Source organism: Peromyscus californicus, unplaced genomic scaffold, assembly GCF_007827085.1.
Source record: "Peromyscus californicus insignis strain IS unplaced genomic scaffold, ASM782708v3 Scaffold_24__1_contigs__length_46423439, whole genome shotgun sequence".
Classification (NCBI taxonomy): Eukaryota; Metazoa; Chordata; class Mammalia; order Rodentia; family Cricetidae; genus Peromyscus; species Peromyscus californicus.
The window spans coordinates 38,458,344-38,473,680 of NW_026294535.1; the positions used below are offsets into that span (position 1 = coordinate 38,458,344).

The following is a 15,337-nucleotide window of genomic DNA, read 5'->3' on the forward strand; positions in this document are numbered from 1 at the left end:
ATCGACAGGAAACCATCAAATCTGACTGCAGGCAGCACTTGTCTACCTGACCTCACTCAGATGCAGAATGCGATGCAATGACGGAGCTATTGTGACTCCAGGACTAACAAATGCTATGTTTATATAATAAACAGCTTCCAGTTTCTATTAGACAAAGTGGATGGGCTGGAGAGACAGCTCAGCACTTACAAGCACTTGCTACTCTTCCAGAAGAACTAGATATAGTATATATAAACTAACGGGGAGTTAGTTTGAAAACAAATCACTTTGAAATCTAGCTAAACCTGAACCACAAGATCATGGTTGCACTGTTTAATGTTTTTGTTCAAATCATTTAGTTTCTTCTGTATAACAACATATTTAGGAAAATCTCCTTCTTATGACAAGCACTTCTACTTCAAGGAATGGAGTGCTGGCCTTAAAAAGCAATGGGTGAGCTGGAGATGGTTAAGAGCGCGTACTGCTCTTGCAGAGGACCCGAGATCCGTTTCCATCACCCACATCAGGCAATTCACGCCTGCCTGCACGTGCACTCCAGGGACCCAACGCCGTCTTCTGGCTTGCAAGGGACCTGCACCAGTAACGTACACTTATACACATAACTGAAAACAAAGTGTAAGGAGAATGAAGGAGAAACAAAACTGGGGGCAGAACAGCTGGGTCTCTCAGCAAAGCTCTGGTTGGCACATTTCCATCTCGGCCAATTAAAATGCGTCATCAATACAACAGCTTTATAAGGAAGAAGGAACCTCATCCAACTACATGGTATACAGTGATCAGATACTAATTTTAGCAATCTGCAATTCTGAGTAAGTCTTAAAATCTAGTATTCATTTTTGACTTTTGGTCCTTTAAAACATTTTTAACCCAGTCAGCCCCCAAATACTTCCTTAATGTATTTTATTTTCTCTGTTCAGTAGTCGTGAAAAGAAAAATAGTTATAAAACAAAAAGATCGATTGTTTTCTATGATAATTTGTGCCACTGTGTAGCCCGGGCTGGCCTGGAACTCGCTGTAGATCAGGCTGGCCTTGAACTGAGAGACCTCTTAGCTTCTGCTTCCTGAGTACTGGGAGGAGATGTGTGCTTCACCACGTTCAGCTAACTTTCCCTTCTGGAAATGACTTCTGGCCCTTGAAATCTGTTTGAAAGAAGTGTTTTTGATCCAGGACTTTAGCCAGTGGGTAGCTAATTATGTGATTTTTCTTTTCTTCTTAAAATTTGGATAAGGTATATTATAGTCCAGACTAGCCTCAAACTACCAGCAATCCTCCTGTCTCAGCTTCTTGAATGTTAAGATTACAAGTTTGGGCCCTCATGCCAGCCCTTTTTTTCTTTTTCTTTTTCTTTTTTTTTTTTTTTAATTGAGACACATTCTGACTACATAGCTCAGGCTAGCTTTGAATCCTTGCTTTTCCTGTCTCATTCTCCTAAATGCTTGGATTATAAGAGCATACCACTACACTCAGCTAACAATTTGATTTTATGGAGGGTTTAAGACACATCATATATATACTGATTTGGAGAAAGAGTAGAGACCAAAGGTCCACCATGCAGAACATGATGGAGCCTTATAAAAACATCTCACACTGCCAGGTAATTCCAGTGCTCTGGAGGCAGAGGCAGGCCGATCTTTGTGAATTCAAGGCCAGCCTGGGCTACAGAGTGAGTTCCAGGACAGCCAGGGCTACACAGAGAAACCCTATCTCAAAAAAAAAAAAAAAAAAAAAAAAAAAAAGAACAAACAAATAAAAACATCTCACACCAAAGGCTTGGGTGGTCTTTTGGAAGGTAACATGTTCATGTCTGGAACCAGCTCACAGTCTACCCTGCCCATGTCTATAACTTTGGCTGTTCTATTTTGTATCTTTGTGCTATTATACAGTAAAAAGTACAGTTCTTTTCTGAGTTCTGTGACTCACTATACATTCTAGCAAATTACCAAATGTCTAGGAACTCCTGCTATTTCTGGTCTGCACGAAGAGTTTGCCTCATAGATAGCTGCACTTGGGGCTGGTGTCTGAACTGAGGGCAGTGTCGTAGACTATGCTTTCTGCACTTTGAACAATTCCCTTGTAGTCGGGTGGCAGTGGCGCACGCCTTTAATCCCAGCACTCGGGAGGCAGAGGTAGGCGGACCTCTGTGAGTTGTAGGACAGCCTGGGCTACAGAGTGAGATCCAGGACAGGCTCCAAAGCTACACAGAGAAACCCTGTCTCAAAAACAAAGAAACAAAGAAACAAACAAAAAAAGAGAGAAAGAAAGAGAGAAAGAAAGAAAGAAAGAAAGAAAGAAAGAAAGAAAGAAAGAAAGAAAGAAAGAAAGAAAAAAGAAAAGAAAAGAAAAAAAAAGAAAAATCCCACAGCTTGGCAGTTCGGAAGGCACTCTGATTTTCTGCTGCTATTTTTGTTTTCTGAGACAAAGTCAGCCGTTACTCTGCATCCTAGGCTGGTCTGGCTTTTGCAGAAATTCTGACTCAGTGTCCCAAGTGCTAAGGTTACAGACATGCACCACTCTGCCTGGCTCTGTGCCGAGAACTCGGTCTTGGGGAGTTCTCAGCCAATACCGTTCTCTTCACTATACCACACATTTTAACTTATTCAGCTTTTCAATCACTACTATAATATCAGGATATCAATCCACATTTTAATGCATGAAACTATAATTTATATTTGATCAACCCTAATAAATCATTAGGAACGAACTGTAAGGAATATACAATAATATTTTAAGAGAAGATCTTTGTTGAATATTCATGTCTAAAAGCAAAAAGATCTTCACTTCATTATTTCTAGAATATTTCTTACTAATGATACAATTAATAAGTTTTTGCCATTTTTCCTAAAATCAATTCTTTTATAATTACGACTTTAATCTCTAAATTACTATGAATTTTACTCATTTATAAATTTATAAATTTATCAGTGTCTTTTTGTTTTATTGTAAAATATTTCATTTTTTATTTATGTGTATGTGTGTCTGGGTACCCACAAAGGCCAGCAGAGCGTACGGGATCTCCTGAAGCTGCGTCCGTCCCAGGTGGCTGTGAGCTGCCTGCCGTGGGTGCTGGGAACTGAACCCTGGTCCTCTGGAGGAGCAGCAAATTCTCTTCCTTGCTGAACCCTCTCTCCAGCCCTTGTTCGTTCTGTAACCATGTGAGTTTTCCTTGTTCCTCTTCCTTTTGTCACATGTAACACGAGTGATCCGATCTTACACCTCTCCTTCTTGGACCTTGCCTGGCTTCCCTTCTTGACTCTTTGTTTCTAGACTCTGCCTACTGAAATGTGGGGACAGAACTCTTGGGTACATGGTGTTTGTAACCTTCTGCTAGACCCTGTCTTCTGAGTGGGAGCCACGACATAACGGCAAGCTTGGATACTTACCTCCTCTTCAATAGCAAATAATTTGACAATGTTTTTGTGATTGAGTTTTTTTAACACTTCAAATTCTCTCATTTGAACATCCACTGGGCGAAGGAAGCTTATGTTATTAAATACTTTGACGGCATATAAATCACCAGTTTTCTACAAAATAAAGGAGAGGAAGGAGGAGTCAGTCACCAACATGCTACAGCATCTGTATTCTCGCAGCACACCACGCACCCTTCAGACCAAGCTCCCAGATCTAAAAGGTAAACGATTTGGAATTCTCCAAAGGTCACTGTTCTTGACATTACAAACAGAACTTACAAATGGTCCACTAGTGACAGAGAGAGTTATTCACGTAGCAGAGGTAACAACAGCTCTAGTGTCAAAAGGGAAACTTCCAGAGAAAATGAAACTCCAAGAATTTCCCAGAGCCAAACATTTGCAAAGAAGAAGAGATGGAAATTATACTCTACAAAACTCTTATCAACATTATCAAAGCAGTGCAATTCAGTTTTCAGCAACTTTTGTCACTAGCTATGATCACGTGTGTGCTGGGACTCCTGAGAACAGAGGTCAAGTGGACTTCCTGGCTGCATTACATCACTGCAGGTAAACGTGGACTTCCTAGTTGATCATGCCACCGCTGCCCGCACACCTGTCTTCAACTTCACCACCTAGACGTTGGGGTCGGGGGTCAGGGTGGCTGGTGCAGTTTGTGCCTTCATCAGCGACCTCCTGAGGAGCAAGGATCTACGGACATGGCATGCTGCAGTAGTCCTCTACCCCCTCTCCAGTACATGCACTAGCAGGACACACACACAGGGTTTCAGCAGTACAAAATCCACCTTGCTCTAAACTCACCCAGGCCCGCCCACTTCCTTCCAATCCTGGACCAGCCAGCTCCTCCCCGGTGGCCAGCTTCTCCTTGATTCCCAAGGCTGAATCTCCTCAAAGGCAGTTCTTCTTGGGGGTTCAAGCACGGCCTGCTTCAGGACACGCCAGGACCCCAGTAGGGCCTCTCCTTTGGACTGTGCTTCCCCTTCCCATAGATCCAGCTGTCTCCTCCTCTCACACAGAACATTATCTGTTAAAACTATCTGCTGCTGTTACTAATCTCACCTCTCACTATCAATATTGGAACCACCATCTCTAAACGACCCCCACTGCCCAAGTCACACCAAGTACAAAGAAATGCGTACTTCCTTCTAATTGTCTCAAACTCAGTCTAACATACGGCTTTTTCCTTACAAATGTTTGTTGCATTTACTATTTTACTATGTGGGTGTGTATGGGCATGGGCACACGGGTAGAGGTCAGAGGGCAGTATGCCTAGTCAATTTCCTTTCCACCACGTGTGACCTGAGGATCAAACTTAAGTTGTTACATTTGGTGGTAATTGCCTTGACCAGCTGAGCCAGACCAAACCGGAGGTTTCTAAGAGAAGAGAAAGAAGTGGGAACGATACAATATGTCAATACACACAATGTACCAACGCCCCAGGGTCATCAGGGTCAGCACTCCGGGAAGGTTTGTGAGGGAACTGGATCACGAGAATGCGCCATTTCCATTCAGTCACCTACACCACCATCGGCCACTTGCTGCCACAAGTCAGTTTTAAGAATAATGACCTGCAGGCTCTGCACACCCTTTCTTCAAGGCCCTTCTCTTCACCTTCACCGCCGTTATCATGCCCACAGACTCCATCCGCCTGATGACCTGGCTCGGAGACCCCAGGACCAACGGTGGTGAGAACTGACTCCCAAAAGGTGCCCTCTGGCCTCTGACATGTATGCTATGGCAATGTGCCTGCACACAATACCACACACTAATAAGTAAAACTGTCTTAAAGATTAAATGATCGATATATTTTTTAATAACAGTACATTGGAGAACACTGTGTCCAAAGCAGTACACAGGGTGACTGTCAGGATCAAAACATTTTTAAACAACCAAAGGGGAAGCGGGATTTTTTCAAAAGGATTTATCTTTACTTTTTTATTATTACATTTATTTTACGTGCATGGGTGTTTTGTCTGCATGTATGTCTGTGCACTATGTGTTTGTTGGTGTCCTTGAAGGGCAGAAGAAAGCATAAGATCTCCTGTAACTGGGTACAGACCCTGAGCTGCCATGTGGATGCTGGTAATCACACTGGGTCCTCTGAGAGCTAGAACCCTTCCCCACTAAGGCAGCTCTCCAGCCCAATCGCACTGTTTCTAAGCAGGGGTACGTGAGGGTCTGTGTGCAGGTATGTAAACACTGAGTGCAGGTGCTTGGAGGGTAGAGGCATCAGCTCCCCCTGGAGCCAGCTGACAGGGTGCTAGGAACTAGAGTCAGGTCCTCTGCAAGAGCAGTCTGTGTGCTTTTCAATACTGAGCCACCCTCCACCCTGCACCCCACATCCTGCTTTTTTAGTACAGTCTTAAATACTTGAAGTTACTACGAACAATCATTGGTTTCTGGAAATACATCTCTGGAGAGATTAATGATCAAATCATAAACTGGATCATAGAAACCTCTTAGGTGCGTTCTTATCCTCCTCAAATCTGTTATTTTTGGTTCCTAAAATATATTTTAAAAGTACATCTTTGTTTTTTGAGACAGGGTTTCTCTGTGTAACTTTTGGAGCCTATCCTGGAAATTGCTCTGTAGACCAGGCTGACCTTGAACTCACAGAGATCTGCCTGCCTCTGACTCCCGAGTGCTGGGATTATAGGCGTGGGTCGCCACCACCACAGCCCGGCCATCTTTGTTTTTTAAAGAACTTTATGCTGCCTTAGGGTACCTAGTCTTACCTCATCCATCCATTTATTCTTTCATCCAGTGAATATTTCAGAGCATCTACCATATCTAGGTGTTTATGCAAAGGATACCGAGTACCTAAGTAGGGAACAGGACCAGTACATAAACTATCTAGTAATGCCAGCACTTTAAACACATGTCAACCAAGTTATCATTACTGACTGTCATTTAGTTTCCGACTTAAATCCTTCCTAAAGGCACTTCCACACAAAATCAAACTTGGTTATAATGTAACAACTCCAGGCCACAAAGGAAGAAAGGAGGTAAGGTGTGTTTTCAACACTAAATTCTGTTACTGTTTCTTGGCACACAGCAAAAAAATAAAAAAAACAATTTCTAGCAAATACATATCGAAGCATGATCAAAGTGAACTTAAATAAGGACTCAGAGCCCCTGCAAAGTTCCAGAGTTAAGAGGAAACTGCTAAAAGTCATCCATACGACATTGATGATTCATTCTTTACGAGCCATACAGCTGTTTATAACCATATTCTCTCCCCAGAGGATCCAGTCCCTCACCCATGCGTGCTTGTCTCAATGGCAATCTCAAAGCTATGGGAAAACAGAAGAGCCTTCCCTACTAAAACATTCAGAGTTCCTGTGTCATTATTTGACCTATAAAAGGAATTCCCACTCTATTATTTTTCCAGCTTTCTGCACATGTATCTTCAATTTCTTCATTTTAAATTATCCTAGTAGTTATCTTTAATTTCATCCTCCAATACAGAATTCATCCAAATCATCCGGGCTCTTGACCTGATGCTGAGATCAATCCTTTTAATCTCACATCTACTTCTCCCAGAGCATACTGCCTCCCACTGGGACACAGCCTCTAACTCTGGGTTCCATGTTGAGAATCTCTTTTTACTCCAATCTACCTTGTAGGACGCTATTTTGTACTTTTTTTTTTTTCCAAGACAGGGTTTCTTTGTGTAACAAACAACCCTGGCTGTCCTGGAACTCCCTTTGTAGACCAGGCTGACCTCGAACTCACAGAGATCCGAACTCACATCGCCTCTGCCTTCCAAGTGCTGGGATTAAAGGTGTGTGAGTAGGATGTTATTTTAGAGACAGCATGAGCCCTTGGTTGAGCAAATGAAAATCACCTGTGGGCATCTGTCTGCCCCCCTATGCCTCCCGCTACCATATGTCACCATCGAGAAGTTAAGTAGGACAGTAGGAAACACTTTCCAATCAACTTCCAGTTTTTCCTATCCCATAAACTCACCACTGGATAGATGTGTTCACTGCCCCCAAACAAACTAAATCTTAAATAATCACAAAAATCATAAAGTCCTTTTTCTTTAGACCCTCCCTCCCCAAAGGAAGTCAGAATCACAAAGTCAAACGTTTTCATATACATGTGCTCATCGGAAGAAAATAAAGCGAGGCAAAGAGCGACCCACCTTGTGTCTTCCTCTGAAGACATTTGCAGTGGCCCCCTGGCCCAAGATATCAGACAAGAGCCACAAATGGTTGGACGTACTCTGCATCTTCTCGGCTTGCTCGGGCGCTTCTCCTCACGCTGAGGGGAGAGAAGAGATTTGCATGTAGGCTGGTAAGGAAATAACACCGCCAAGAAACAAACGTTAGCCACGTTTCATCTGAAGTGGGACTATGTATTATTTACTGCCAAGCAGGAGTGCGTGAACAGTCCAGTGTTAAAAATGTTTCTAACAATATTAGAGGACAAAACACTCTGTGGGCACTACAGAAAAAAGCCCACGATATTAAAACCACTGACACACATTCAATTGTTTTTGCTATGCTTTGGAGATGGCCTTTTACCGTATTTCCCAGCCTGGCCTTGAGCTCTCTACATAACCCTGCCTGCTTTTCTGCCTTGGCCTCCAGAATGATAGAATTACAAGTAGATCTGGCTTTTTTTTGGGGGGGGGTATGAGTGTATGGGTCTCTGTGTGTGATGCTGGAGGAGGTGGGAGAAGGTTGGACCCCCAGGAGCTGGAGTTAGAGGTAGTTGTGACCTGCTTGCTGTGGGTGCTGGGAGCTCCACTCCCATCCTGCACAAGAGCAGCAAGGGTTCTTCAACACTGAGCCGTATCTCCTATACCCCCATGTTGGGCTTTCTTTTCTTCATATATTCAATTTAGTTTCTATCTCAGAACAACAAAAAAAAAAATCTCTCCATTATCTAATATTGTCTTTGCCAATTAGAGTAATACTGACTACTTATCTCCTCCAACTGTTTTGAAAGATTAATAGATTAATCATTGATTTTTTTTGACACGGGGGGGGGGGGGGGGAGCTTATAGCCTACATTAGTCTTGAACCCGCAGTCTTCCTGCCTTCACCTCCCACATGCTCGGAGGCAAATTAAAGAAATTAGGCTAGCACAGATACTAACAGAAAGCAATCATGACTACGTAATAGTTCCATCATGCAAAATTTCATCTGCACAGAAACTGTAATTAAGAAGTCTAAAACTTATTATTCCTGAAAAGTCAGTAACTCCTCTGATGCTGTTTAAGGACGGGTTCCTGGGCCAGTGAAATGGTTCAGTGGGCAAAGGGGCTTGCTGCCACACCAGACAACCCAAGTTCAGTCCCTGGCACCCATGTGGCAGAGGGAAAGGACTATCTGTGCCACAACAGGCATGAGCCCCCCCCCCAATAAATAAAATGTAAAAAAAAAAAACCACTGAAAAGCAGCCATTTCCCTAACTTCTAAATAGACAGGTATACACACACCAAGTACATATTCCCAAGTCTTAAGAAGTACCAGTAGCAGACGTGTCCTTTGAACACAGGAAAGCTGTGCAACTGAAAAAAAGGGCACTCACATTAGACACATCGGACTCCTCCAAGTCTGCTCTAAGTTTGGACCACAAAAATCTTACAGTCCATTTCCGGTCAGTTAGAATTTCAGTCTTCCAAGGATGGTTAGGAACATAGACAATGGCCAAGGGTCCAAGTTTCACCAATCTCTTAATATACTAGCTATCTTTATAATTTTATCACCTATGCAATTTAGATAAATAATTGCCCATCCAATCTATTTGAAGTAAGCAATAAGAATAATACTCACTAGCCAGATGTCCTGCATGTATGTGTGTGTGAATAAGACTCGCTTTTCATAAATAATAAATGCATTTACCAATTACTGCATTTCATTCAAGAGATGGTAAACCCAAATATGTAATGGAAAACCTTCCCTAGCTGATGTTACATTGTTGCTGTCAGATAACTACATGACAGTATCATCGAGTACTTATGTGTAGCTAGTGGATAATTAAAAACACACTTGGCTAAGATACCTGCTTTCTACCTACCAATGTAAAAAGATGGGTCCACGACAGTGATGGTTTGAAACTTTCTTCCAATAACCCCCTCCTGACTAAAACATGACTCAGCACACCCACCCGACGCTTGCTATTAAGTCTCCCCAAATTTTGATAAGCGTGTAAACTGGCATTCAACAAGTACAATACCGGCGACACTGTCGTCAGTCTACTTCCTTTAATTGTTTAAAACGAAAGTTACCAGGGATAAAACAGGTTTGGTGGCAATGGTGTACGGACAAAGTTGCTGGATTTCCAAACTCAAGTCAACCATTTGTTCGATAGATAGTAGAGGTTCCAGAGTGGGGAAAAGGTCGGGTTTTGATGATGCATTTGACAGTTCTCGGGGAGAACCTGTCTTGGGACGACTGGCAGAAAACACCAGGGGAATGCATTAGGCAAATCAACCCACAAGCTAGGTGGAAGAGGAACAAGAAAACATGGGAATTTGCATTTTTTTTTTTTGCCCGTGCACAAAAAAAACCCCCAAAAACAAAAAAACCCCGTCTCGTGCTGGCAGCCTCGGGTGAGTCAACCTTTGCGACGGTCTGTTCGGCGGCTGCCAGTCCATTTAAACCCTGGTGTGTGTCAGCTGGGCCAAGGGTGGGAGCGGCGAGCCAACTCCGGGCTGGGCGGGCGGGCGGGCAGCCCTTCTGCCCGGGTGGCCAGGGCCCAGGCGGGGCGAGCGCGCGGCTGCGGGACCCCTCCGGGCCGCGGCCCTGCTCTGACGCAGCATCTCGCCTCCCCGACCCCCGGGGCGCGCCGGCCCGCTCCGCCCGAGCCCGCCCGACCCCTCTTACCCAGCCGAGTCCCTTCTCCGGCGCGCACGGCCCGCGGCTCCGGGGCCTGCTCGCGCCCCAGGCTACTTCCGGCTTCGCCAGCCCCGGCCGCGGAGCACGTGACCGACGGCGGCGGCGGCGGCGGCGGGGGGGGGGCGCGCCTGCGCGTGCGCACTCCCGCGGGCCTATGGGGCCGCGGCGGCCGAGCATCTCTCTCTCTCTCTCCCCGGAGGCTGCTGCAGTCAGCGGTGCGGGACGGCGCCTGCCCCGCGGGCGGAGGTCAGGAACTCTCTGCACCGCAGAGTGAGGGCGGCGAGCTGGCGACGCCCACAGTCTCAGGTGCGCAGGATGCCGGCCGCCGAGGACTTTCGCAGAGGGTTGGATTGGGGGCCGGGGGGGGGGGGGGGTTGTGTTTAAACATCACTTGGCTTGCATGAGCAAGAAGCGGTTCATAATGTCCATTCTGCTCTTGAAACTGGGAGTGCTGGAGAGTTTAAGCACTGAACTTGACAACTTAACCCAGTACTATGATTAGGTCCTGCTCAAGGCAGACTCCAGTGGATCCTAGGTGTGACTTCTGAGCAGGGAAAGGAAGGGGGTGGGTCCCAGAGCAGATCTACACCGATGGACCAGGTTAAGGGCAAAGGCTTCCACTGGAACAGACCAAGGGCTGAAGTCTCCACCCACTCCTGACCTGAAACTCTCTAGGCCTGTTTTCATCACATGAAAAATGGAGATTTAAAAAAAAAAAAAAGAAGCCCAATCCAAGGAGTTCTTAGAAAGAAAGTTATTTTATTAGAATTTTAAACAGTTTAGGCAATGAAATCATTCTAACAGTAAATGCACTTTCTGCTTACAATTAAAACCTATTTCAGTTCTGATAATGACATGAGTGACAGGTCCCTCCAAGTCAGAAAAACCCACAGCTCAAAAATTATGGAGGAAATAGGACTAAGCCAAAGGACTTCCCATGTTTACCACATAAGTGATACACATTAAAATACCACATAGTACTTTCTTCAAAAGTCAAGCCACTGGTGAGCCCATTAGCAAGCATGGAGACTGAAACAAAACGGTTTGGGCACCACAAAACCCATGTCTTCCACCTCTGTCTTCTCACCTGTAACAAGTGAGACTGACTCTTGAGACAATTATTTGGGTGCTTGCTCTTAAAAATAAGGTACCTAATGATGGGACAGTTTCCTGTCATGACGGTAACCTCCAGGAATGAAGATGAGCATTCTTATACATGATTACATTGACATGAAGTTCCTGACTTCTACACTCTGATTCCCCCAGCCTGATCCCGAAGGTCTAAACACACGTTACTCTATTGTGGGGCTTTAAAGAGCCATGGACGGACTCAATAGTACAGTAATACAAGCTAATACTGAGACCTATGTTTTAATTCATTGAATTCTTAACAAGTTATGAGGTAGCTACCATTATTTCCCCCATTTCTGAGGGGGAAACCAAGGCAGGAAGAAATCATTTAACTTGCTCAAGGTCCTAAACTCAGTTACTGGTGTAAGTGGCGTTGGAACCTACTTAACTTGGGTCCAGAGTCCACAGTATACAGGTCTTGTTCACTACTATGTATGCTAGTCACTACAATACCTTGTGCAATCACTGTTGCAACAGAAGCTATTACACCTCACAGTGCACAGGAAAATAGCAAAGAAACACCCAGTTTTGCTTGTCTTTTTTGTTTTTGAAACCGAGTCTCACTCTGGCCCAGACTGGCCTTGGCCTCCTCTGAATGGTGTGATTATAAGCATGAGCCACCAAACCTGCCCCACTTACCTATTTTTTTTTTTTTTACAAAAAAATCATTATTTATTGAAGTATTATATACTTCACTAATCTATTTTTATCATTCAGTAGAACTATTCTTAGCTGCCCATTTTACTGCCTTTATTTTATAATAGAAGGAAAATGCTGACTATCTCTTGTGGAGTTAAAATCAGAAAAAGATCCATGTGCATAATTCAGAGTAAATCTAGGGCTCCGCAGGTCAGTGCTTTCTGAACAAGAGTGAGGACTGAATTTGGATATCCAGAACCCACATAAAAGCTGGTACAGTCACCATCTGCAACCTGAGGACTAGCACACAGAGACAGGAAGTCTGCTGGCCAGCCAACCTCGCTGAGACACTGCGCTCCAGGTTCAGTGGAAGACACTCTCAAAAAAGGTTCTTATCCACCTAACCCCCAACACACACACAGATGTACGTAGGTACACACACACACACATTCCAGGCCATTCACGTGTCACAAATCCACGGACAACACACACACACACACACACACACACACACACACACACATCCCTCCTGAAATCTTTTTGTCTGCTCCCTGTTCTGTGGTAGTAGGGACCGAACTCAGGTTCTCAAGCAAGTGCTCTACCACTCACTAAGTACTATACCCCCAACTTCTCAGAAAGCCATCAGGGTTCTACCTGCTATACTTTTAGGCAGGTTCTCATGTAGCCCAGGCTTGCCTTAAGCTCACGATGTAGCAGAGGACAGCCTGGGACCTCTGATCTCTTCCCTATTTCCCCCTCTACTTTTATGCAGTGCTGGGTATGGAACCTGGGACTCGGCACGCTTGGGAGTTAGACCCGGGCCTTACCTGGGCCTTTAAAACTGAAACTGCATGTCTATGGCGATGCTGCTGTAGTTCTGTCCTTTTCTAAGGTTCCCACTGCACCCACACCTCTTCTTCCAGCTCTTCCTATAGCAACAGCAGTCCTTGTAGTAATGAAGCAGTGACTGACTACAAAGTCATCAACACACAGGTGGTCAGACCTGGTGGGTGATTCACACCTTTAATCCTAGCAGCTGGGAGGCAGAGACAGCAGAGCTCTGAATTTGAGGCCAGCCTGGTCTAATATAGCGAGACCCAGTCTCAAGACAAAAACAAACAAACAAATCTAAGTGTACTTACTGTGCTCTAAGTACACCTAATTCATAGACAAACACTGGGATTTATAATCCTATCATAGATTCATGGAGCCAGTTTCTAGTGCATTTAAAAAAGACTAACTTAACAGACCTAAGCTGAGTGACCTTTAGGGGCGTAGTCAGTGAACTGAGGCATCCACATTCATCTCTGCAAACCTTGAGGTGGAAATCAGAGTGACTCAGGTGGGGAAATGAGGCTATTTGTAAGAATTCCGGAGAAGACTTGGTATATTTCACTATGTAAAATTTATTTTTTTATAAAAAATGTGTAACACCAGCACCTACTTTTAAACTGACTAATTTAGGAACCCATTCTCTTATAGAATACACATTGGCATTAAAACAGTTTCAAGAAATGTAACGGCTATCTACAGAAAATTATGTTTTGATTGTTACCCCATAGTTTATGTGTGTGCACACATAAAACTGAACATTTCCAACTTTACATTCAATTGTTAGTCAGTTTCCCACTGCTATAGTTTTTCTTATAAAGAACTTTAAAGTTTCATATAAAGAAAAAAATTAAGGTACTAGGATAAATCTATGTCTTTAACAGCATTTTTACATAAACAATTTAAACTGGCATGCAGGCAACTTTTCTTGTTGTCACATACCTGTATTTAGGGAAAATTACACCCATTTTACAGAAAATCCCACATACACAGCAATAAGCTCAAAACAACGTTAAAAGAAGGTGTGATGGCACACAAAACTGCTTCTTTATAAATTATGAACCAGAATTCCTGGTCTTGACACAGGACAGGGAATCCAGTCCTCAGGGCTTCGCTCTCTGGAAGAACACCTGGAAAACAGCATTGAAACAGCGTGTCAGGCAGACAGCTCTGGGAGGCTTCTGAAGGCTAGTCGCCCCTGGTAACATTGAAACAGCGTGTCAGGCAGGACAGCTCTGGGAGGCTTCCGAAGGCTAGTCGCCCCTGGTAACAAACACTATTGCCAGGAGCAATGGCAGTCAGGAGACAGCTTTTGGCAGCTTTTTATTTACTGGGAAAATTAACAGTGGAATACTAAATTCAAGGAAGAAAAAAAGTCAAAGATAAGACAGAAATATTAAGTCTTAAAAGATTTACTATGTATTTGGTGATTTAAAAGCTATTTCCAGTTCAACGTTTGAGACAAAAGCGTGGACTAGAAGTCATGCTAAGCACTGCCCAGCAATGCAGTACATCCGCAGTGATGTCACTGACTGAGTGCTGGAGATGGTAATGGCAGGCTGGGAGCTCATGGAGAAGGATCGTATTCATCATCATATTCCTAAGATCTAGATAGCTGGGTTCACCCGACAACCTAAGTGAGAGAGGATGGGCACGGTGACTCACACTGGAGATCCTAAGAGTTGGGAGGCCAAGGCAGGAAGACAGTGAATTCTAAGCTAGCCTGGGCTACATAAGAGATCCTGTCTCAAAATAAACCAAAACCAAAAAGTGCTAAGAATGACCACTGAATGAGCAAGAGAAAGCCTTCCTAGAAGGCTGTCTTAGTTAGCTTTAACTGTCAAGTTGACACAGCCTAGAGCCCCCAGAGAAGGAGTCTTGATTGAGGGACTTCCCAGATCACACTGGCCCATGGGACACTGTCCTGACTGTTAACTGATAGAGGCTGGACCACCCAACCGTGGGCAACGCCAATCCCTGGGTAGATGGTCTTAGACTGTGTAAGAAAACTAGCTACTCATTAGCCTGGGACGAGCCAGCAGGCCGTGGTCCTCCATGATTTCTGCTTCAAGTTCCTGTCCTGAATGCCCTCCCGATGACCTGTGACCTGTAAACTCTTCCTCCACTAAGCTGCCCTTGGCCATGGTATTTGTCCCATCACCAGGAAGAAACTAGAACAGAGCATGGCCAAGGCAAGCAGAGACCAGCACAGAATTCCTGGTGGAGGGCCAGGAATAAGGCAGAGTTGAAGAACAGCAAAGACGATTCTTACAGGAGACATAAAAACCCGGTCTGACATCAGACTATGAAAACAACTGAGACCCCAGATGAGCAGCATGAACTTGTCTTAGGAAACAGTACTTCCAGAAAGAACAATGGATGAAGGAACACTTGATAGCCCAGCCAGGCTGTCACAGAGGAGGAACACTGAGTGAGATAGCGTAAGCCGTCCAAGGGAG

The 15,337-nt window shown here is 44.4% G+C and overlaps 2 protein-coding genes across 4 annotated transcripts in view; both read right to left on the reverse strand.

Annotated features, from left to right (window-relative positions):
- Tbk1 (TANK binding kinase 1) overlaps window positions 1-10,379 on the reverse strand; it is a 36,497-nt gene extending 26,118 nt beyond the window's left edge. Inside the window, exons 1-3 of one of the 2 annotated variants that reach the window (XM_052753476.1) lie at window positions 10,266-10,379; window positions 7,574-7,692; window positions 3,382-3,522 (exon numbers count right to left, since the gene is read on the reverse strand). In XM_052753476.1, coding sequence (XP_052609436.1) covers window positions 3,382-3,522; window positions 7,574-7,660 — 228 coding nt within the window. In that variant the 5' untranslated portion in view covers window positions 7,661-7,692; window positions 10,266-10,379. Of the gene's footprint in view, window positions 1-3,381; window positions 3,523-7,573; window positions 7,723-10,265 lie in introns of both variants that reach the window. The other variant, XM_052753477.1, reaches the window with a different exon arrangement.
- Window positions 10,380-11,016: 637 nt separating this feature from the next.
- Window positions 11,017-15,337, reverse strand: part of Xpot (exportin for tRNA) — a 42,476-nt gene continuing 38,155 nt past the window's right edge. For both annotated transcript variants that reach the window (XM_052753479.1, XM_052753478.1), the window contains exon 25: window positions 11,017-14,008. In XM_052753479.1, coding sequence (XP_052609439.1) covers window positions 13,982-14,008 — 27 coding nt within the window. In that variant the 3' untranslated portion in view covers window positions 11,017-13,981. The remainder of the gene's footprint in view (window positions 14,009-15,337) is intronic.